Here is a 25,902-nt window from a genome sequence, read left to right on the forward strand (position 1 = left end):
GCAAGACAAACACCCAGGAAGGCGAAAAAGATGCTGGAAGACCTGCTAGAGGCCAAAGAAGAGCCACCATATGCAGCAGGACAGTTTTAATTAACTGTAAGTAACAAATTTCAAAAGGTTTTTTTTTAAAGTCAATTTCCCACAAACTAAAACTTTCAGTACATATGCCCCATTATACCAGAATATATCATAGATAAATAAATGAAATTTTTAAGAGACTCTGCATAATATAAAAAAACACCTCCAGTACTAAATTCCTTAATATTCCCCTATTAGGAAGTTCACAAAAAAATATTTTCTGCAGAAAAAACTTAATATTTTTGTTAATAAATCTAAAAAAGTAATTCTTAAAAACTATATAATGGATAAAGTAGATTTTAATACAGTTCACTCTATTGGGATCAATTAACATACAGTTAAAATATTAAGGTCCTGCATCAAATAGTTTTTTCAGAAATGGGTCAAATACTTGCCTAAATTAACATGGGTAAGATAGGCAGGGTGTGGCCCCCTTAAAAGAACAGTTGGCCGAAAAGCATTTCAGCTCCGACGACGAGGTGAAAGAAGAGGTTTATAACGTTCTGAACAGCATGGCAGCGAGCTGGTATGACATGGGCATACAAAAATTGCCACAGTATCTACAAAAATGCATCGACAGAAATGGTGATTATGTCGAAAAATAACTAAATGTTCAATCTGTAAACTGATGTAAACCATTGTAGAAATAAACAGGTCTATGTATGTATAAAAAAATAGGAGACCTTACTTTTGGGATTACCCTCGTAGATGCATACATGTTACCATTGTGTAATAAAACAGCCTTTAAACTAGTTTTGGATGAATCAACAAACAGCCTCTACGCTTCTGTTTTGTATTCAATACCAAATTCATCCATCAGACCATGAATGCCTGAGCAGTACACTAAATCACCTTCTTGTCGGAAAAACTTGGAAAATTGCTGCTCTCTCTTTCTATACATGTGTATGCTGGTTCCAACTGCCAATACGTTCTATTCTTTTAATCTAGAGCCAAGCAGTTCAGCTTTTTCTTTCGTTAAGCCCAGATCTCTAACCAATTTATTACTTTATTACTATATCTTTGTCGTTTACCAGCCATGGCTTGACAGACTGCGACACAAATATAGTGTTTATCAACTAACATTTATACAACACCATATACAAAATCTATATTACAAATAAAAGAAAATATTTATGTAGTGCACAAAAACACATAGAACATAGAGAAAATGATATATAACCAAACAGGAAAGTAAAACTTCATAGCAGCAAATGAAAATACCATAAAGCAAAATGTTTACAAAACCTTGTAGATCACACACATAAAGTTTCGTTTTGGCAAAATATATACTTTAAGTAAAACACAAAATAAATATGCAGTTAACTGACAACATAAAAAGAAGATTAAATTTAGGCAAAATTATATATAAAACATAACAATATTTATTAATTTGTCCATTCACTAGAACCACTGTTGAAAAACTCTTCCAAGGAATATAGTGGATGTTGTTTGAAGTCCTGACCAATTTTTTCCGAAATAATTCAGGTGGCAGGGATTTCACTTCTGCAGTTGATTGTACATTTTTAGTGGACTGTTGGAAAGTTGTCTTGTGTACTTGATAGGCGACACCTTGGCACTTCAATGTTCCTCTTACAGCGGGTGTCATGATTATGTATTTCTTGTCTTATGCTAAAATTCCTTTGATTTTCTTTTATATAAATGAGGCAGAAAAACACATACTGGCTAAAAACAGTCATTATGCCTAGCCTGGTGAAAATAGGCTTACACTGGTTCAGTCTTTTGCTAGAGGATATGATCTTGATGGCTTTTTTTGTAATAGCACGACATCTTTGCAGCCTGGTTAGTGTTCCCACAACAACAGTCCATAGCTAATGTGGCTGTGGAAGAGTGCATGGTAGACTATCGTGAGAAACTGGTCAGTTATTACCCTCTCCAGCTTCCTCAGGAGGTATATCACACGAGAAGGTTTGGTGCATACGTATGCAGTGTGATCATTCATGAAGAGTTTGCTGTCAATCTTGAAGCCCAGTAGTCTGACAGTCTCCATGTTTTATCGCTCTTCAATGTTGGTCAGACTGCATATCAAATGTTGGGTTTTTCCTTCATTGATCTTAATTTTATTTATGATGAACCATTCTTTTATTTCTTCAAACATCAAATTTGATGCACCAAGAGCTTCTGCAGCTGTATGTCCTTTGGCAATAAGGGTAGTGTCATCTGCAAACTGCAACATTTGACTATTACAACTCGTATCATTGACATATATAAGGAATAGTAGAGGTCCTAAGACTGATCCTTGGGGAAATCCATGTTCCAGTTTTTGTTCAAGAGAAGTTGCTCCGTGCACTGATACTACCTGTTTTCGGTTTGTGTATGAGATGCAGTCAAAGGCTTTTCTGAGGTTATAGAGTGTCAGTGCCACCCTCTCTCTCTTTTCAAAACTCTGTCGAATCGTTTTTAGTAAGTCCAGTGTGGCTGTCACTGTTGATGTCCCTTTGCGGAATCCGTGCTGTGTGTTTTGGAATAAGTTGTTTTCCTCAAAGTAATTCAGTACCTGGCAGTGCATCACAGACTCAGTTTAAGGAAGTCTGGGAAGACACCAGAAGATAGACAATTGTTTATTAGTATGGCTAGTGGCTGAGCTAATTATGCAATAATTTTCTTTAGCAGCATGCAGGACATGCCACAGATGTCTACACTTTCTGAGTGTTTGTAGGAGTTTACAATTTTATCAAGTCATCAGGGTGTACTTCCTTCCAGTTTTGAATACTGCAACTGTCTGCATTTCTTATGTTTGCAATCGGATCTAGGTCAGAGTGTGGAATTTCACTCACTTTCTTTTCCACTATTCTGACAAAATATTCATTGAAGTCATCAGGGATACATGAATTTAAGCAGGAGGTAGTCTTCTTTCTGTTCTCATTTACAAGATTCCAGGCAGCTTTACAAGAATTTTGGGCCTCTTTAATGTATGTATCGTTATATTTCTTTTTAGCTTCCTCTACTGCCTTCCTATAACCTATTTTGGCTTTTAGGTAGTTGTGGTGATGTAATTCTTTAGGTGGAAATCTAAAGCTGATTTCATTCAGTCCTTGCACATTGTTACAATACACTTCAATTTATTGAGCTTGGGTGTGTACCATTGTTTCACATTGATAACTTTCTGCCTTCCTTGTGATTTGTCCACAGGATTCTTCACTGGTCTTACCGAAAACATGTCATCAAATATTACTTTTAAGCTTTGGAACAGGCATAAGAAGGAATCACTGCCTACTACCTCTGCAGTTTTCTGCTGCCAGTTTACACAAGACAGAGCTGCTTTGAGATCATTTAGTCTCTCTTCTTTAACAAATCTTCTTTTGAATGTGCATATCTGCAGTTTGCTCCTCATACTGGTTTCCATTACTAGCGCACAGTGATCTGCTATTATAGGTTCAACTACACTGAGTTTATAATCCCAGATGTTGAGGTTGGTAATTATGGTGTCCAGGCATGCACCACCCCTTGTCGGGAGCTTATTTGTAATAAACAACCCATAACTGGTAATTAATCTCATAAAGACCCTCTCTCTGGCATCTCCATCACCTATTTGTATGTTGAACTCTCCACACAGTGCGATTTTTGATTTTAGGCGTGTTAGGTAACACAAACAGTTCTCCATATGTCCAATAAAGTTCTCAAAGTTACCATCTGATGAATGGTATACAGCAACAACAACTAAATCAATATTTGTTAATTACAGTGCAGCTAATTCAAGATCAAAATCCACACAAAAACTGCTTAAATCAATTTCCTTGATGCTATGACCTCTGTTGGCATACACAGAGACCCCACCGTGGGTTGCAGTTCTTCGAAACCAAGCACTGGCCACGTATAAGTATTCAACAGATTTATAGAAACCACCTTCTCCTTCAACTATCCAGTGTTCATAAATACATAAAACATCTGGTTTAATTTCTTCTATAAAAAATGATAGGAGATCCATTTTGGTTCTTATGTACTGCACATTTACACTTGCAACGGTTATAGGCGTATTGTTTTCAGTACTAGCAACATTCTTGTACAGTGATCATTGATCCTTGTTTTTAACTTCATAATCTATTTTTATATGTGGTTCATGGTGTGGGTTCCTATAGTCATGTCCTAGTTCATGAACCACGGGCAACGTATGAGTAACCAAGTAAGTGGTCCCTACAGTCGGGATACCAGTTACTTTGGAATAAGGCTGGGCATCTCAGACATATTCTGTGTCGTGGTCACCTTTGTGCTCATACTACCAAATCCACCAGTTAGTCCCTCAACCGTTAGGGGTAAAACCCACTGGGACTTGGGGCAAGTAAGGCTAGCAACCTGCTTCCCTGGTACTTTAAATATGACGCTGGCACCAATCAGAGCAAAATGCTTCGGACCTTTCGAGGTGATGGAGTCCCACCTCTAACTGACAAACCAGGGACTCCTAAGATACAACTTGGCAAACAAATGGTAATGAGGCAGGGAGCTATTAATATTAATGGGGGCTACTCTGGGAAGAAGGTAGAGCTGGCAGAGGCTGCAAGTAAGATGGGGCTGGACGTTTTAGCTGTTAGTGACATTCGGGTAAGGGGTGAGAAAGAAGAGGAAGTGGGAGAAAACAAGGTCTACCTGTCAGGAGTCAAAGCAGGAATAGCACAATGGGGTGTAGGGCTTTACATCAGGAAAGAAATGGAACCCAGCGTAGTTGCAATAAGGTGTGTAAACGAACGACTGATGTGGATAGATTTGACAGTGTCTAGCAAGAAAATTAGGATTGTGTCAGTATATTCGCATTGTGAAGGGACAGATCAAGATAAGATGGATAGCTTTTATGAGGCACTCAGTGATGTAGTTGTTAGAGTAAAGGTCAAGGACAGTGTTCTGGTCATGGGTGATTTTAACGCCAGGATTGGAAATCGAACAGAAGGGTATGAAAGGGTTATGGGTAAATTTGGAGAGGATATGGAGGCCAACAGGAACGGGAATCAACTCTTGGATTTCTGTGCCAGTATGGGCTTAGCAATCACAAACTCCTTTTTTAAACATGAGAACATTCACCGGTATACTTGGGAAGGCAGGGGCACCAGATCTGTCATTGACTATATAATAACAGGTCATGAATTCAGGAAGGCTGTGAGGGACACACGTGTATTCAGGGGATTCTTTGATGACACTGATCATTATTTAATCTGCAGTGAAATTGGGATTGTGAGGCCGAAAGTGCAGGTGGTCAGGTCCATATGTAGGAGGATAAGAGTGGAGAAACTTCAGGATAAGGAAATCAGGCACAAGTACATAACAGCGAACTCAGAAAGGTACCATTTAGTTGAATGTAGTCAATTACAGTCACTGGAAAAGGAATGGACAAGGTACAGGGACTTAGTACTAGAAGTGGCTAAAGAATGTCTTGGAACAGTGGTGTGTAAAAGTAGGATGAAGCAAACAGCTTCGTGGAATGACACAGTCAAGGCAGCCTGTAAAAGGAAAAAGAAGGCGTATCAAAAATGGCTACATACTAGAACTCAGGTAGACAGAGAAAGTTATGTTGAAGAAAGAAACAAAGCCAAACAGATAATTGCAGCATCCAAGAAGAAATCTTGGGAAGACTTTGGAAACAGGTTGGAGACTATGGGTCAAGCTGTTGGAAAACCATTCTGGAGTGTAATTAGCAGTCTCCGAAAGGGAGGTAAGAAGGAAATGACAAGTATTTTGGACAGGTCAGGAAAACTGCTGGTGAATCCTATGAATGCCTTGCGCAGATGGAGGGAATATTTTGAAGAGTTGCTCAATGTAGGTGAAAATACGATCAGTAATGTTTCAGATTTCGAGGTAGAATGGGATAGGAATGCTGATGGAAATAAGATCACATTTGAGGAAGTGGAGAAAATGGTCAATAGATCGCAGTGCAATAAAGCAGCTGGGGTGGATGAAATTAAGTCGGAACTCATCAAATACAGTGGCATGTCAGGTCTTAAATAGCTACACAGGATAATTGAAATGGCCTGGGAGTCGGGACAGGTTCCATCAGACTGGACAAAAGCAGTAATCGCACCAATCTTTAAACATGGAAACAGAAAAGATTGTAACAACTACAGAGGTATCTCTTTAATCAGCGTTGTGGGAAAAATCTTCTCAGGTATTGTTGAAAGGAAAGTGCGGGTATTAGTTGAGGACCAATTGGATGAAAATCAGTTTGGGTTTAGGCCTCTTAGAGGTTATCAGGACCAGATCTTTAGCTTACGGCAAATAATGGAGAAGTGTTATGAGTGGAACAGGGAATTGTATCTATGCTTTATAGATCTAGAAAAAGCATATGACCGGGTTCCTAGGAGGAAGTTATTGTCTATTCTACGAGATTATGGGATAGGAGGCAAACTTTTGCAAGCAATTAAAGGTCTTTACATGGATAGTCAGGCAGCAGTTAGAGTTGACAGTAAACTGAGTTCATGGTTCAGAGTAGTTTCAGGCGTAAGACAAGGATGCAACCTGTCTCCACTGTTGTTCGTATTATTTATGGATCGTATGTTGAAAACAATAGACTGGCTGGGTGAGATTAAGATATGTGAGCACAAAATAAGCAGTCTTGCATATGCGGATGACTTAGTTGTGATGGCAGATTCGATTGAAAGTTTGCAAAGTAATATTTCAGAGCTGGATCAGAAATGTAAGGACTATGGTATGAAGATTAGCATCTCCAAAACGAAAGTAATGTCAGTGGGAAAGAAATATAAACGGATTGAGTGCCAAATAGGAGAAACAAAGTTAGAACAGGTGGACGGTTTCAAGTACTTAGGATGCATATTCTCACAGGATGGCAACATAGTGAAAGAACTGGAAGCGAGGTGTAGCAAAGCTAATGCAGTGAGCGCTCAGCTACGATCTACTCTCTTCTGCAAGAAGGAAGTCCATACCAAGACTAAGTTATCTGTGCACCATTCAATCTTTCGACCAACTTTGTTGTATGGGAGCGAAAGCTGGGTGGATTCAGGTTACCTTATCAACAAGGTTGAGCTTACGGATATGAAAGTAGCTAGGATGATTGCAGGTACTAGTAGATGGGAACAATGGCAGGAGGGTGTCCACAATGAGGAAATCAAAGAAAAACTGGGAATGAACTCTATAGATGTAGCAGTCAGAGCGAACAGGCTTAGATGGTGAGGTCATGTTACACGCGTGGGAGAAGCAAGGTTACCCAAGAATCTCATGGGTTCAGCAGTAGAGGGTAGGAGGAGTCGGGACAGACCAAGGAGAAGGTACCTGGATTCGGATAAGAGTGATTTTGAAGTAATAGGTTTAACATCAGAAGAGGCACCAATGTTAGCACTGAATAGGGGGGATTGTAGAGGAATTTTATAAGGGGGCTATGCCCCAGACTGAACGCTGAAAGGCTTAATCAGTCTTAAATGATGATGATGATGATGAATATATTTTATTGGCATAATGGTTGGTCTCTGGGCCAAAAAACGCTTAATTACAACATTTTTGTGCCATACAACAGTGTCCATTAGCTTGTCTTTTAGATGAAAGTCTACGCCAATCTTAAAACTACTATTTACACCCTTAGATTCCAATTTTTCTGCGTGAAAGTTGCTACAACCTGGTAGGATTTTCTTCAAAAAGTTAATTACGTTTTCTGCTGTCGTTTCACTTTTCACCTTTCCTAAATGAAACCATGCTCTCTTTTCCTCATACAGCATTCCTTGGTCATCACCAGTGCCTATTATTATATTTTTCCTGTCACTAATACTTGAATTTCCAACTACTGAGATGGCATTGGTTGGAGGAGTTGATCTCATAGTCACTGTCTGTGGCAGTTTGCATGGTATAGCTGTATTCAGCACTGTGTTATTTGTTTGTTGTTCTGCAGAAGTTGTTGGGGTTTTCTTTCCCCTATGGTGAACACTTCTTTTCCTAGAACATACTACACGCCACTGTATTGGGTGAGAGTTTATTTTCTGAGGAATCTGCAGGGTTGTAGAGACTATTTTCGTCTTTATTAACGCCAGATCCTGTTTTGTTAACCGATACATTGTTTACATCAAAACACTTATTTGATTCCACGATATCAGTTTGATTAAAGTTTACGGTTGGAGTTTTTTCGTCTGGAATGATCTGTTTTCGTTGTTGTAGAAAGGAATTTGAACAGTTTCTGTCACTACTTACATTATTACAGCATTCATCAGCGCCGTTTTCTCGATCACCGACAGTTGTTTTGGATGTGTGAGTCGGGTTGCACAGCACGTTAACCACAATATAGTGTTTATGTTTATCTGCCGCCAAATCTGTTTGTTTACCGTTTGTAGTACCAACGTTTTCCTGCACTAATTCACTTACTTTGCTATAACCACTATCTATGGAGTCAGCACCGTTTGCAAGTGGTTTTTCACATGTGTTTACGTTATATTTTGGAGACTGCAATTCTTCAATTTTAGAATCATCACTGATAATTGTATCCAACTTTTTATTCATTGATAGGTTAGCTTCCGATATTTTATTTGTTATCTTTATTTTATTTTGGAAGTATTCTAATAATTTTACGTCACTGTTCACTTCAATATCACTTTCGTGTTTCTGCACTTCAGGTTCATGTAAATTTTTGCTAGTTAACCTCTTTTCGCAGGACATACAGTGAAACTTAATTCGGTCTTTAGAACACGCTATTGTACGAGCTTCACTGTTACTAACGCCTACACACTCGTTGTGAAAGGATTTATTACACCATAATCCACAAACTAGCCCTATATCTGTCGTTTTAATATATTTTTTGCACACTTCACATGATTGAACATCACTGGCCGCCATCTTAGTAAAGCCTAAAGCTCTGACTTAGTAAACAATTTGGGCGCTAGACTTTCTGTATTACAATGGAATTCATCATCATCTGATTCATCTAAATCACACTGTACATCAGAAAATACTTCTGTTGGAATAGAATTTAAATCGTCTGGTTGTTCAGTAACCGGCAAATCTACACCATGCTCCACTGGAAAGATGGCGGACGGAAGGTTAGGATTGCTTATTACCTTCTTGTTTTGCAAATTATGACCAGTAATATCAACACTAGAAAAGTAGCAATCATCAGAATGATTTCTTGGCTCCCTCAACATTATAGGAACAGCAAATCTAAAGGTTTTTTCTCCTTTTTGGACAATTTTCTCAGATCTTCAACACACACATAACATACCTTATGTGGTGCCCAAGATTTATCTTGATCACCAAGTTTAGATCCAAAGTATGATAGATAAACCGTTCGCACAAAGTCTGTAATGTTTTTTTGGCGTTTTTTAATCACAATTTCACCACAACTATAACAAAAACTGTAAGCAGAGTTTTTACAGCCACGATTAGACATTGTACTGAGCACATGTACAGGAAATGGGAAAGTGAGGTTTCTGTTAACACAAAAATAGAACCGATCTTTTTTGCGAGCATATGTTTTTCAGCAGTGCTAACAACGTCATCCACATTCATTACATCTCCTTTTTAACTTGAACTATATAAAAGCTGTCAAATTCTTTTAAAAATCGCTTAATTTTATAAATTTAACTGTAAAATGTGAAGAAAAGGTGGGTGATACAGTTTTTAAGTATCATATTTGGATTTCCCACCCTAAAAAACATAAGAATAAGGTATTTTCTGCAAAATTATTTCCATTGTTGGCCTGTGTATTCAGATGACACTGGTGCCAATTGCTCACAGTGTAAAGAATGTGGCAAATAATGAAATGACTACTGTGTATGAAGTTGATCCTACGGTTAAAATTTAGGAAGACATAGAGGAGTGGGCATTAGATGATTCAGGCCATTTTACGACTAAAAGTATTCGAATTCTGGAAGAGCCATTCCGCTTAAATTTTCAGAAAAAATACTTCTTGGAGAGGGGAATAACCAGCTTCTGTCAATTCTCCGTGGATTCAGATTACAGGTGTAAATAATAACACTGCAGATGTAAACCCCAATGCTGAATCTGTAAAATCCGATGTAAATTTAATGGTCGAATCTGTAATGTCTTCTTTAAAAACCGAGCTGAAAAAGGTAGGGAATGTAAGTACTGGAGGAATGTCTAAATCGAAAACAGAATTAGATAGCCATTTTATTGATAATTCTAAGCAAACAGAAAAAGGATGGGAAACAAAATTTGCTGAAATGGATTATACATATTATTTTTTATATATATAAAGAAGGAGACTTTTTGCAATCATTCTTGTAAATTACGTCTCTGACCAACGTCAGTCCTTGCTTACTTGTCTGAAACGTAAATGCTGCAGTCCTCATATCCTACAAATATTCACAACGGTAGACTAGCAACAGACTTAATGTAAAACTTCCTGGCAGATTAAAACTGTGTGCCCGACCGAGACTCGAACTCGAGACCTTTGTCTTTCGCGGGCAAGTGCTCTACCGTCTGAGTGTGTGCACACTCCGCTGCAGAGTGAAAATCTCATTCTGGAGACTTAATGTACATGGTTTTGTTTGAGACAGTAGTATGTAGAGATGGCATGGAAGTGACTACACTAGGATGAAAGTGAGGATAAGATTTCGACACCTCTAAATGACGTCCAGAGACAACAAAAAGGAAGTAGGCGACATTGCAATACATGCATCTTTACGGTTTGGTAAAAAGTAATAAAAAAACTGTACAACTTTATAGTAATATAAGTCTTAATGATCACTCTACGCAACACAGAAAAAAAACTACGCTTGTTGGGAGAGCAAAAATATCAATTGGCGAATTATAATATCTCACTGTAAGGAATAAAATGACATTAATTTTCCATCACAACAAAGAGTTATTTGTTGGGCCCGGTTCTCAAGGAAGTGAGCAAAGGGTGTGCAGACAGTCTTCCAGAGCTATTCAGCTTAGCTTCAGCTTCAGTTTCAGCCGAGCTTTCACCTCACAGAAATTCGTCGATGCTCCACCCTCAACTCGATTCCCACGATTGCTGTCAGCACGAAGTTGTTTGGAGCTATACGTAGTTTCGACTGGTTGTCTCCAACTGGCAGCAAGTCAAATTTTGGCAGTAGATGAACCAGCGCCAACTTCACCTGCATCAGTCCAAAACGCATCCCTGCAACAAAAGAAAAGTACCATCACTTCGTTGTAGCGTGACTGAAGGTGTTACTTTTTTTCCACTCTTGAAGTAAGACTGCAATGAATTTCGGAATAATTCGTTGTACAGAAATAGAGTTGATTCATACCAATCAGAGAGAGGAAAGGAATTATGTGCACAAAAATGAAAAAATCGAGCAGTAAAACTGTTTTAATGAATACAGTCTGCACAGCACACCACCACATTCCTTTCTAGGGTTATTTCAATACTAACACTGCTGTGAGATGGTATTCTTTCTCTCATAAATATCTTGATCACATTCGTTGGATTTGGGACAGTGAACCAGTACGACTCTAGCTAGTTACCAAATCTGGAGATAAGACAACTACTATTAAACCCACACACACATTAAAAAAATGTAGCAAAATGGCAAAATGTCTCTGAGCATTATGGGTCTTAACATCTGAGGTCATCAGTCCCCTAGGACTTAGAACTGCTTAGGACGTCACACACAAACCATGCCCGAGGCAGGATTCGAACCTGCGACCGTAGTAGTCGCATGGTTCCAGACTGAAGCGCCTAGAACCGCTCGGCCAATTCGGCCGGAATAAAAATGGATATATATATATATATATATATATATATATATATATATATATATATATATATATGTTCGTGTGTGTATCTTCCATATCTTCTCCTAAAACTGAGGACTGATTGCTGTCAACTTGATACACATATACCTTATTCAGGCAACAATCGCTGACAATCCCTACAAAATAATGAAATGTAAAATGTTTATCGCTTACTACATTCCCGCCGTTCACTCAGTAAAACATTAAGTTATCAGAAACCACGGATGGGAACGCTTTTAAATACAGAAGTCTCCCAAGCCCAACATAAACTTAAAAAAATAGTAACATAGCATGAGAAATTAAATGGCAACGTGGAGAAGAAGACTATGGAGTGTTGAAAACAGGAAACAAGGAAAATATTTAGTATTCTTGCTTACAGAATCACGTTTATATCCTTACATAACTAGATTCAAGTATGTCGCATAATCATCTTCACATCAACACGCTGCACTGTGGTCTCAGACTGAGTCTGGACCATATAGTGTTATGCAAGTTCCAGAAAGAGCTTCGTGTTTCATGTTGATATGAAGGTCTAAAGGTCAAAACATACAAACGTAGACACGTCAGGAAATAAATAAATTTTCAACAAACAAAAAATAAAAACTAGTGTGCCATCAACTGAAGAAATGCTATTGACAATCCTACGAGTTCCAGTTTTCCGGAAATAAATGTGCAGCCATATTTCAAGATATACTGAGTTGACCGAGGTTTTAGTTATCAAGACACACTCATTACTTTACAGGTTCACGATTCATGTGATTCCATTTCAGCTACTGTATCACTATTGACTTCATCCTTTTTATTTCAGTGAATATCATTTACTTAATCAGCCGCTTCGCTGTTTGTTAATACAAGTGATTAGATGAAATGATTCGTGCACCAAACAGCACTAACTGTGAGAGCTTTTGATAGATAACTAGTAGCAGATTTATGTTTTCATTGAGTATAAAATTGTGAAAGCAGCGAAGTACAGGAACCGGAAGATTATCTAGTAGAATTAAATCTCGCGATGCTGATGGAACTATACTAGAAAATGAGGCGCTACACATAGAAGGCTGAGTTTTGCTATTTAGTCCGAAAAATAAATAACTACTGGAAATATTACGCAAAAACCTTTCTGGAAGGTATAAATTTATTAACGTTTAATACGTAGATAGTGTCGGCTGACCCTTAACATAGACAAATGTAATGTATTGCGAATACATAGAAAGAAGGATCCTTTATTGTATGATTATATGATAGCGGAACAAACACTGGTAGCAGTTACTTCTGTAAAATATCTGGGAGTATGCGTGCGGAACGATTTGAAGTGGAATGATCATATAAAATTAATTGTTGGTAAGGCGGGTACCAGGTTGAGATTCATTGCGAGAGTCCTTAGAAAATGTAGTCCATCAACAAAGGAGGTGGCTTACAAACCACTCGTTCGACCTATACTTGAGTATTGCTCATCAGTGTGGGATCCGTACCAGATCGGGTTGACGGAGGAGATAGAGAAGATCCAAAGAAGAGCGGCGCGTTTCGTCACAGGGTTATTTGGTAACCGTAATAGCGTTACGGAGATGTTTAGCAAACTCAAGTGGCAGACTCTGCAAGAGAGGCGCTCTGCATCGCGGTGTAGCTTGCTCGCCAGATTCCGAGAGGGTGCGTTTCTGGATGAGGTATCGAATATATTGCTTGCCCCTACTTATACCTCCCGAGGAGATCACGAACGTAAAATTACAGAGATTCGAGCGCGCACGGAGGCTTTCCGGCAGTCGTTCTTCCCACGAACCATACGCGACAGGAACAGGAAAGGGAGGTAATGACAATGGCACGTAAAGTGCCCTCCGTTGGGTGGCTTGCGGAGTATAAATGTAGACGTAGATGTAGATGTAGATCTAAATCCCATAAATGCTTTCCTGAAGATATTTGGTTGGAGTTTAGTCTCGTACGGATAATAAACATTCCGTGCGAGAAGGGAGTATAGAATGCTGAAGATTAGACTGGTAGATCGAATAACAAATGAGTAGGTACTGAACCAAACTGGTGAAAACAGGGATTTGTGGTACGGCCTGCCTAACACAAGGAATCGTTTGATACACATCTCTGCGGTATCAAATCATCAAATCGTCGTCAGTTTGGTAATGGAAGTGTGTGGGTAAAAATTGTAAAGGAGGCTGTGGTTCAAATGATGGATGCGCGTAGCAATAGTTATCAAGAGAGGAAGAGACTTGAACATGATAAGCTAAGAAGAGAGCTGCATCGATCGAGTCCGTGGACTCACGACCACAACAACAACAGCAGGAATGATCGAACATTACGCATCATTTATTAGTCTAGTTTTTCACATTAACTAAACATATTTTCCTAAGGTACATACTTTTCTCTATCTGTTAGCATAATCGTAATTGGCACCAGATGCGAGTTGGTTAGAAACTGCATTACACGTCGCTATCCTTCGAACTGTCACATATGTTCGTAATTGAAGTTATTGTGACACTTTTGCATCGTCTGAACTAGATGTGAAGATATTTTCACAAGAGTTACGTAAAAAAACAGAACAAGTGCGAGTGGGACTTGAGCTTTGCTGTTTCAGTACAAACTTAGCTATGTAAATGGATAGTTCATCTACTCTTATTAGTTTTAGTGAGTGAGTTTACAAGTATCAAAATACGTGACATAAAATGGCAACATTTTTGATGCCATTGACTTAGAAATTTTTTGCACCACTACGGGACTGTAGACTGTATTAATTGACATTAACATGAGCTTGATTTCTCTACCTGTTCCTAAGGAAAAGGGGTCTTAACAGACGGACAGAGAGAAGGACAATGGTGCGATGCTATGTCGAGTCTATTTTACCTACTGAAGAACGGAATACTAAGCGCAATAAACAATAAAGACGAAAGACGGAATGACTCACCAATGCAGAGGCGAGGCCCTTCACCAAAGGGTAGATAGCAGTAGGGATGCCTGGATGCCTTCTGCTCCTCAGAGAAGTGCTCCGGATCGAATTTCTCGGGGGTTCGAAAAAATTTCCTATCATGATGAAGTCCCAGGACTGGAATGAACACCTTAGTTCCTTTCTCCAAGACACAGTCGTATCCTGGAAGCTTGTAATCCTGCACCACCTCGCGATTCAAAACTGTAGCGGGTGGATACATACGAAGGGTTTCTGAAAATAAAAAAAAAAGTACAATGGAGGTGTTTTAATAAGTACTCCACAGTTGCCCTCGATGTCGAGTTTTGTTTCCCTTAGCGATTGTAGTTCATTTGTCTGAAAATAAGTCAAGGATAATATACGAGCGTATTAGCCACAATAGAGAAAGAAAATATCTGTCAGACTTAATTCTTAAACCGTTACGTGAATTAATTATTTTTTGAAGGGCATTGCAAACCAGATAGTATTTTAGGAAATGCATCAATATGTGATGTTTCATCAGTACCAGCTTAGTTAATAACTATCGTCACACATAAAAATTCGTATATTACTTACGTACCATGTCATGGTCTTGCGTGGCCAGCACTCTGGTGTAACCGGTATTTTCATTGTTCAGAGTAGCAAGATGGGTATTAGGAGAGGATAGTATTAGCAACACATTATCCGAATTATTCTTTGGAGAAGTGAAAGTAAGCCAGCCCTGAACTTCATTGTGCAGGTTTTCATGTGCACGTCGCACGTTCATTAGGAGTAAAAAGAGAGAATACCTTATAGATAAAATTAATAAAGTGTTTGAAGGTGGTTGAAGTTTAATTCTTCTAGGTGACTTAATGCTATTAGATTGAGGGAATGGAAGGTAAGGGTTCCTGCAATTTAGGATACTCATTAACAGCAGTCAGCGTATATTCAAGTGGAAACACTTAAACTTGGGAGTGGAGCCACAACTTTTCAAAACCTTTTTTATTCTCCTTGTATCACCCTTGCAATTATACAGCTTAAATTGTTGGTCAAAACACTAACATAAACTTGACTACTCCAGTCATATAATGTAAAAATTGAATGCTCTTTGACCGTTGACAACAACTTCAAATACAAATGTATCATAAATCTTCTACGAATTGTAACAAATATGAGTATCTAAGGTAAAAAATGTTCCGTAATTGTTGCTTTTAGTGGTCTGAGGCTTGCCGTATGGCTGATGCCCAAAACCATTAATAAATCCTAAAAAAAAATTGTTTAAGTTTCTGTGTTGTACTCTGCGGCTGATAACAAATGTGCAGAGGGTGCTTTGTGGGAAACAGTTAATAGCGTACAGTGCTCAATAACGAACAAATAACGACGGCAGGAAATACTCTCTCTCTGAGTAGGAGAAGTGCAGTACATTTTTAGAACGCTTTTCAGTCTTCCGCCTATAGCCAAAGGTGGAACAGAAGTTCAGTGTATTTAATTATTCTGTTTTCAAGTGATAGGATTCCCTTTTAATGTGGTGAATCTTTTTCTGAAATTACAATAATTTCTTCGGAAAAATAAGGTTTCACCATACGCGAAAAAAAATTCCAAGATACGACTTGGTCATGTACTAGGTACAAAAATTCGATTGAAATATGCAATGATCCAAATGGGAAAATCTTGTCAGTATTGCATTTAACAGAATATGTGTTACATTGTTACTCTACTACACTAATAATCGTTAAGTGAAATCAGACTAAGAGGGAGCATTTTCGGAAACCAGTTGATTGTTAGATACGTTTCGAAATAGAAACTATTGAAAACGGACACTCATTTCCATTTCAAAGACGGCTGAAGTTTGTTAGACATTAAAGAAACTCAGTTCATTCGCAAAGATCACATGTTCCGTTGTAGAAGATATTTTCGCGTTATGAGGTACTAGACGGTACACGGCGAACGGAATATGGTTTAATAATCCACATACACAGAAGTTTTCTCATCACGAAATTGTATAACTGCAAAATTAAGAAAATCTGTCAATTAGCATTAACATATTATGCAGCACTTGAATGTGTAGAACTAAAAATGGTCCAAACGCTGCACGGAACACAACCTCAAGTCTCATATGAATGAAACAAGTAGATAGTGCACTATACTATTAATGGCATTCTTTAGTGCACATTGCTTCATGTGATTCTAAAATTAGTCATTAGATTGAAACATCGACCAAGAAACATCATATATTTCTTAGTACACTATCCTAATGGTACAGCATTCTCTCCTAGCTAAATGACAAATAACAAAATCGGGTAATGGTAGGTAGCGATAAAGCGGGAGTCTTCTTGGACACATAGGCAACTTCTAACGTCGGGACAGGACGGTGGCAAAGTAACGGTTCGTGGACTGTTAATTCTGTTCATGCTTTCATTTACTGTAATGGTTTTATTTCTCTTGAAAAATGAGTGATTTTTGCTTCCAGCGATCAACGACTGTCGTTCAATAAGTCATGCAACATATATATTTTCTCGGACAATTTCGGTTCAGAAAATGCGGTATTTGTTGTTTGACGTCATGGAATAGTATCATGAATTTCGGATAGGTGGTGGCTTTCTGCATAGCCTTCAAAATGGCTTCTGTAATGGAGGTGTGTTGCAAGCAGAGAGCTGTCATTAAGTATCATTTGAATGAAAAGTAGAGCATTGCAGATTTTGCATAGGCGCTTGTGGAATGTCTACGGACACCTAGCACAAAAGCATGGGGAGTCGCTGTTTGAGGCGTCTGCCATCATCGTAACAACGTCGTGCAAACCTGTCCGATGTCCAGCGTGCCTGCCGGCCGCATTCAGCCGTGACTCCTGCAATGTTGGAACGTGTGGACACTCTTGTTCGAGGTGATCGACGGATCCCAATCAAAAACTCGCAGCACAACTGGGTGTGTCTGTTGGTAGTGCTGACACACCTGTTCAGCTGCTGGGGTGCTCACAGGTGTGTGGCTGCAGGGTGCCTCGCCGCCTAACAGAGGGCCATAAAAGGCAACAAAGGACTATCTGGGGGATGGCTTGAGAGTTACGTGGCTAATCGTAGCAATACTTGGTCGAACATCGTCACAGGCAATGAAACATGGGTTGATCACTTCGAACCGGAACAAAACGGAAATCCATAGAGTGGGGCCACATCACCTCTAATGTGAAGAAGAAGTCAAAGCCACATCCTCAGACAGTAAAGTCATGGCGACGGTCTTCCGGGACTATGAAGTGACTATTCTGTCTGACATCCTCCCTCATCGTAAGTGTCTACCTCTGAATTGTATTGTGCTACGCTCAGGAAACTGAAGCCATCGGCCTTGCTGCAGTGGTAGCACCGGTACCCGTCAGATTACCGAAGTTAAGTGCTGCCAGGCTTGGCTACCACTTGGACAGGTGACCATTCGGTCTGCCGAGCGCTGTTGGCAAGAGGGGTGCAGTCAGCCCTTGTGAGGCAAACTGAGGAGCTACTTGATTGAGAAGTAGCGGCTCCGGTCTCGAAAACTGACATACGGCCGGGAGAGCGGTGTGCTGACGACATGCCCCTCCATATCCGCATCCAGTGACGCCTGTGGGCTGGGGATAGCTCAGCGGCCGGTCGGTACTGCTGGGCCTTTCAAGGCCTGTTCGGACGGAGTTAAGTTTTTTTTCAGGAATCTGAAGAGATGGTGTCAGCGTTTTCTTCTCCACAAAAATGCAAACGAACTTCTCCTTCTCCATGGCAAACATGCCAACGCAAGGCCTCGCTCAAGGCTACGCATCTGAGAGGCTCAAAAAACTTTACTGGACTGTTTTCTGTCATCCGTCCTACAGTCAGCATCTCGCATCTTCTTATTTATATTTGTCTGGCCCAATGGAGGTTGCTCTTCGAAGGAAGTACTACGTGGAAGACTGGGAGGTTATTGACGCAGCAAGACTTTGGTTCCGATGTCAGCCAGTAAGAGTAGTACCATGCGGGCATACAGGTCCTCGCAGTATGGTGGTGTAAGGCCATCGCATTAAACGGAGATTATGTTGAAAAATAGGATTAGTAGCCAAAAGAGAGAGCAATAATAAAGTATATCGGAATTCTGAATGAAACCAAACTGCGTTCTGCAAAAAAAAATTCGTTGCGTTACTTACTCAACACTCCTCGTACATCAGTGATTGGCCTATATTGTAAAGATATGAGCATATACATTCAGAGCAATACTGTTGTGTATGGACGTCAGTGAGTGATCATTTTGTAGGAGTGAACTGTGTCATAATACGTGAACAAGGAGTGTATGCGGCTAGTTATGTAATTACGTCGTTTGTTTGGACTGATGTTCACAGGGATAGACATAATGTTTTAACTATCATCCCAAAGATTTGAAATAACGTAATTAATTTCTTGTTTCTTTGAGTCTGCATGTCTCAGTACAGGTACACACTGAAATCCCCAGGCTACAGCAGAAGACCACTAGCGGAGCCGAAAGAAAATGACGCAGCCACTGTCAAACAGAGATGGGCTGCGTCATTCTGGTTTGGGACCAACAGCGGATTCCTACGACATCGCGACGTGGGATTCCATTGTGTACCTGCAGAGATATACCTGCATACAAAAACAAATAAAAAATTCCGTAGTTTAATTTTTTCGATGTGATAATTGTAACTTTGGTCCTACCACTTACAATAATTAGGCTCTTCTCCACTAATAGCCATTAATGTGTTCAGAATCCTACTTTAATTATTATAATGTATGATCAGAGTAAAGAAAAACACACAACGTACCATTCACCACCTTTTCCAAGTACGGCATCTGGGTCATTATAATGTCGTACGTCACATCACCGTTGTTCTTTTTCAGTGCGTCGTCAATTTCTTCTTGCACCTTCTTCTGGATATCTGGATGTCTAGCGAGCTCATACAGACAGAAGCTTACGGTGGTGGAGGATGTTTCGAACCCTGCGAGAAAGAACACCCACGCCTGTGCTGCCACCTCCTTGGTCGTCAGCGTCTTACTTGTCTCTGTCAGGTACAAAATATGTTCGTAAACAGACTTTTACTTGTGCCATAAAACAAATCACAACTAAGATCAAAGATACTAACCATCTTCTTACATTGAATCACAGGATATTAGTTTCTGAAAAATTCCATCCTGTGAGAGTAAGTAAAGGAAAGGCGTGCTTTCAAAATGTTCTTATACTATAACGAACTGTAACAGCAACAGTAATAGCAGAAACCATACCTCTAATCCTTTACACTGTTAAATTCGTAATATGGAGAAAATAGTCCGCAATCTTAAACATGATACATAACAATTCATACAATATGTTTGAAGCAGTTGGTCCCATACTCTTAGGAGGCAGTACCGGTGTAAACTAAAACAAAGCAGTGTAAATGTATGTCCTGAAACAAATGCAGCTACGGTAAGATATGGACCTTTTTATTTGTTTCAAGAAAGACGTTCATTTCTTATTTCAACCGCTAGTTGCCTTTGCACTTCTCCCACTGTGATGCTAGTCCGCAGCACGTGGCCTAGCGGCTAGCGTTGCTACCTCCGGGTCACGGGGTCCTGGATTCGATTCCCGGCCGGGTTGGGGATTTTCTCTGCCTGGGAACTGGGTGTTCCGTCTTGTCTTCGTCATCATCCCCAACATTCGTGACAGAGGCTAAATTGGACTGTGGATAAATTGGGACGTTGTACGGGCGCTGACGACCGCGCCGTTGACCGCCCCACTAGCCAAACATCATCATCACTGTGATGCTAAAGTCAGTAACGGCCAGAGTCTGACAATGACCGAGTACTGAAGACGAGCATTTAGTAGACAGCACTGTATTTACAGATATGGCGAGTTTGACACACAATTATTTAATAAATTAACATAATAACTACGTGTGGTCAGGTGTAAATACTCGATTTAACATGAAATCAAATGATGTGGTTCGACTAAGCATCAGTGTTTGGGTGTGTAGCGTAAGTGACTGGGTTCATGAGACCACGCATATTAAGAGAGTAATTAACAAGTGCTGTTTGCCACCCGTTTTTTGGACGATAAATTTCGCATGCTACTGGAGAACGTTTCCCTTGCAGAAGACAACGTGTGGTAGGACAGCACGTTAAAGAAATGTTTAAACTGCGGAGATCCAGTAGTAAGGACCTCCCATTCACCAGGCTTTAATCACTTATATTAATAATTTCATCTCATCTTCATCGAAGTGCAAGTCGATCAAGGGGCGTCAAATAGAAAGACTTACACCAAACATGCGAATAATACCAAACGGAATCAGCTGGCTATACGATCACTTCACCAATCGACAACGAGCGTATCTTAGAAAAGATTGCATGCTGTTCATGTGACAAAACACGACGGCTTTATATTAATAATTTCATCTCATCTTCATCGAAGTGCAAGTCGATCAAGGGGCGTCAAATAGAAAGACTTACACCAAACATGCGAATAATACCAAACGGAATCAGCTGGCTATACGATCACTTCACCAATCGACAACGAGCGTATCTTAGAAAAGATTGCATGCTGTTCATGTGACACAACACGACGGCTTTGGGATGTGTTCTCAAAAGAACGAGAACCTTTGGATAGGTGAGCTGAAAGGTGGGTAAGAGTAGCTAGTAAACATGTTGTTGTTGTTGTTGTTGTTGTTGTCTTCAGTCCTGAGACTTGTTTTTAGGCAGATCTCCAAGCTACTCTATCCTGTGCAAGCCTCTTCATCTCCCAGTGCTTACTGCAAACTACATCCTTCTGAATCTCCTTAGTGTATTCATCTCTTGGTCTCCCTCTACGATTTTTACCCTCCACGCTGCCCTCCAGTGCTAAATTGGTGATCCCTTGATGCCTCAGAACATGTCCTGCTAACCGATCCCTTCTTCTTGTCAAATTGTGTCACAAACTCCTCTCCAATTCTATTCAATACCTCCTCATTAGTTATGTGATCTACCCATCTAATCTTCAGCATTCTTCTGTAGCAGCACATTTCAAAAGCTTCTATTCTCTTCTTGTCCAAACTATTTATCGTCCATGTTTCACTTCCATACATGGCTACACTCCATACAAATACTTTCATAAACGACTAACTCGATGTTAACAAATTTCTTTTCTTCAGAAATGCTTTCCTTGCCATTGCCAGTCTACATTTTATATTCTCTCTACTTCGACCATCATCAGTTATTTTGCTCCCCAAATAGTAAAACTCCTTTACTACTTTAAGTGTCTCATTTCCTAATCTAACTCCTTCAGCATCACCCGACTTAATTCGACTACATTCCATTATCCTCGTTTTGCTTTTGTTGATGTTCATCTTATATGCTACTTTCAAGACACTGTCCATTCCGTACAACTGCTCTTCCAGCTCCTTTGCTGCCTCTGACAGAATTACAATGTCATCAGCGAACCTCATCGTTTTTATTTCTTCTCCATGGACTTTAATACCTACTCCGAATTTTTCTTTTGTTTCCTTTACTGCTTGCACAATATACAGATTGAATAACATCGGGGACATGCTACAACCCTGTCTCACTCCCTTCCGAACCACTGCTTCCCTTTCATGCCCCTCGACTCTTATAACTGCCATTTGGTTTCTTTACACATTGTAAATAGCCTTTCGCTCCCTGTATTTTACCCCTGCAGTCTTTAGAATTTGAAAGAGAGTATTCCAGTCAACATTGTCGAAAGCTTTCTCTAAGTCTACAAATGCTAGAAACGTAGGTTTGCCTTTCCTTAATCTATTTTGTAAGATAAGTCGTAAGGTCAGTATTGCCTCACGTGTTCCAACATTTCTGCGGAATCCAAACTGATCTTCCCCGAGGTAGTTTTCTACCAGTTTTTCCATTCGTCTGTAAAGAATTCGCTTTAATATTTGGAGCTGTGGCTTATTAAACTGATAGATCGGTAATTTTCACATCTGTCAACACCTGCTTTCTTTGTGATTGGAATTATTATATTCTTCTCAAGTCTGAGGTTATTTCGCCTGTCTCCTACATCTTGCTCACCAGATGGTAGAATTTCGCCAGGACTGGCTCTCCCAAGTCCGTCAGTAGTTCAAATGGAATGTTGTCTACTCCCGGGGCCTTGTTTCGACTCAGGTCTTTCAGTGCTCTGTCAAACTCTTCACGCAGTATCATATCACCCATTTCTTCTTCATCTACATCCTCTTTCATTTCCATAATATTGTCCTCAAGTACATCGCCCTTGTATAGACCCTCTATATACTTCTTCCACCTTTCTGCTTTCCCTTCTTTGCTTAGAACTGGCTTTCCATCTGAGCTCTTGATATTCAAGCTAGTAAACATATCGAGTGTCAATTTAAGATTGGGTGATTATACTATACACTCAACACGCTGGGTTCACTGCTTCCATTCTCACCGGCATTATTAACAAAAACACAAAAGTGCATGGCCCATACTGGCATGACTGCCACGTCCACTGACATAATTATTCTTAAAGATTTGATGCCAAGGCCGCTGAACTGTCGTGAACTATCTGGGCTTGATCCACAGCTTGGGCCACAGAAAGGAATGGAAATGACTGCTATATGAGCCATAGCATGACTTCACGACTTCTGATCTTGATCCACTACCATGCGCACTGTTTGGATTACCTGTTGGGAATATCATAGCGTAATGCAAAAGACATAAACTACCTACCTGAAGTAAACGCAAACTACCTACTTAAATCTCCAAGGTATGCATACCTATGTCGGCTTTTAACCTTGACAGAGCTGGTTGAGTGCTAGTAATGGCAGAAATACCCATTACTGTTAATTCAGCGCAAGAGACCACATCATAGTATTACCATGTTCCAGTATCCTGGGTCACACATCAGAATCTCCCCACAGTATGGGAAGGAATCAGAGCAAGACTCACTGTTGATGGTGATGGGGAAATAAGACGCCATTTACGCATCACTGAAATGAAGTGTGGCTGTTAGCGAGGAAAGACCCTGCGAGAAGATTATCACAGGGGATTTCTTTTGTCCAACTACATATTCCTACTGAAACCTATAGCGATGATGGATCTAACATTATGAAGGAGATTTAATGGTATTAATATCATTCTTAAAGTATCAAATACTGTTGTTCAATTAGATTTTAGATAGAGTTATTCTCCAAAACTTTCACCACTTCTCAGAGTGTGATACGTGAATAATCCGTTTGATAACCTCTGAAGTAGAAGCGCTAATTATTACATATTTATTAGAAAAGTGCTGTATGTAATGATGTCTTTGTAATCAACAACATTAAATTCCATTTCATTAAATGAGATCTCTGTTGCCTCTGATATAAATGAATGCAGAATGACAGTACAGTATCATAATCCATAATTTTTTAAGCTGAAACTACGAAATATAAGATATCTGTCAGTATCGGATAAGGATCTAACGCAGTAATGGACGAGTCAAATTGTGGCTAACAGTTGCACCTAAAGTCTGAATCAGAAGGCTTACTGCATGGGTAGACAGACGTTATACGCCACGTGAAGGCAATCTGCCTAAGGGATGAGACCCTAAAATAAAAACATCTTCTCCTTCAGGCTGGGGGTTGTACGATGGGCTGGTGCCTCATCCATATGAAGCATTGAAAGGCTCGTAAGTTTCGTAGAAAGAAGTGTGATGGATCCGTTGGAAACAACCAAGCCAAGCAAAAAGCCAACTGTTTGGGAGCACAGATACGTTGAAGACTGATGCATGGAATGTAAGAAGCCTCAACGTGAAGTAGCTTGTGTTGTAAAGAAAGTAAAAACAAAGAAACATAAATATGGCAATGGTTAGTGAAACTAAGAAAAAAATTAAAGGGCACCAAGATGTGGCTTGAGTACATACTGACAAACAATGGGATAGAACAGTAAAACAGAACACGTGCTGGAATTGAAACGTCAAAAGACAAGAAGTGGAAAATGAGCGTCACATCTTAGAGATATGTAAATGAGACAGTAATTATTACTCTATAACAACACTGAAAGAGAATATCTCACCATGCAAAGGAAGGGTAGAAGACACAGAGAAGTTCTATGACACACTGCAGGCAGAAATAGACCAAACAAATAAAGCAGATTATATAATTCTGGCAGGAGATTTAAATGTAAGTGTGGGGAATATATAACTGGAAAACATGGTAGAAAAATATAGATAAGCACACATTAACCAAAATGATATAAGATTTAGAGATTTCAGTAGCTACAACAACATAAAAATCACCAACAATTTTTTTCAGAAAAAAAAATACATAAAAATATTTAGTGCCAATGGACTGATATCACTAATATACTATGTATTAGTCATAGAAAAAAAAGGGAGTGATGCAAGACATACTAATCTACAGGGGAAGAGACATATCTACAAATAATTTTCTACTCCTTAGTAAAACGATTCCATTGTCAAAGTAAGGAGAAGCAGTACACAGGAGAAATATTCGAAAGATAATGATAAGTTTAAGATAGGACTACTACAGAATTTTAGTGTAAGAGATCTTATCAAAGACGACTGACTAAATATATGTTAGAAATACCAAGAGCAGAAGACATACGTATTGAACGGAATATCATCAAACAATGCATTATAAGAATAGCTAAGGATGTAGGGGGAAAAGTAGAATACATAAAAATAAGAAAGGTGAAACGATATGGAATACCGGCCGAGGTGACCGAGCGGTTCTAGGCTCTACAGTCTGGAACCGCGCGACCGCTACGGTCGCAGGTTCGAATCCTGCCTCGGGCATGGACGTGCGTGATGTCCTTAGGTTAGTTAGGTTTATCTGTGTCTTGTAATCCTGATAAAGACAAGTTAAATTTTGGAATCTATTTTGTTATACGATGTTACACTTTTTGTCATGTAATATCCAAGTGTATTTAATTACATCAGTAAGTGAGAATTGTAGAACAATTGAGAAGTTCACTGATTTTGAAGGTAATGTAAAATGTTTCATATTAGATTTTGTGAAAGAGAAACTTTATTTTGAATACTGATTTTTAACTGAAGCATTCGGTCTTAGCATATCCCTTTATCAGTACCTCATCCTCCTCCATGTCGTGTTTCTTTAAATACAATGAGTATTTTTTTTTAAAGAAATGATTTTTCACCCGGAGTAAAAAAAAATTATTTAATATGCCAGAATGAGAAAAGTATTAAAGTTTGTAACAGCTTTAATGCGCGCAGCATTGCACAGCACTAAGCCAATGTCCAAAATTATCACTGAATATTTACAAGATTACATTATTTGTATGAAGCTATGTTACGGCTGGCATTGCCTTTCGTCGAGCCAAGACTGAATATTTTGTATGTCTACTGTGGAGAGA

At 39.4% G+C, this 25,902-nt stretch overlaps 1 protein-coding gene across 1 annotated transcript in view; it reads right to left on the bottom strand.

Annotated features, from left to right (window-relative positions):
* Positions 1-10,940: 10,940 nt before the first annotated feature.
* LOC124799013 (probable cytochrome P450 6a13) overlaps positions 10,941-25,902 on the bottom strand; it is a 29,439-nt gene continuing 14,477 nt past the window's right edge. Inside the window, exons 2-4 of the mRNA XM_047262550.1 lie at positions 19,383-19,619; positions 14,642-14,893; positions 10,941-11,119 (exon numbers count right to left, since the gene is read on the bottom strand). Coding sequence (XP_047118506.1) covers positions 10,941-11,119; positions 14,642-14,893; positions 19,383-19,619 — 668 coding nt within the window. The remainder of the gene's footprint in view (positions 11,120-14,641; positions 14,894-19,382; positions 19,620-25,902) is intronic.

This window comes from Schistocerca piceifrons, chromosome 5 (assembly GCF_021461385.2).
Source record: "Schistocerca piceifrons isolate TAMUIC-IGC-003096 chromosome 5, iqSchPice1.1, whole genome shotgun sequence".
NCBI lineage: Eukaryota > Metazoa > Arthropoda > Insecta > Orthoptera > Acrididae > Schistocerca > Schistocerca piceifrons.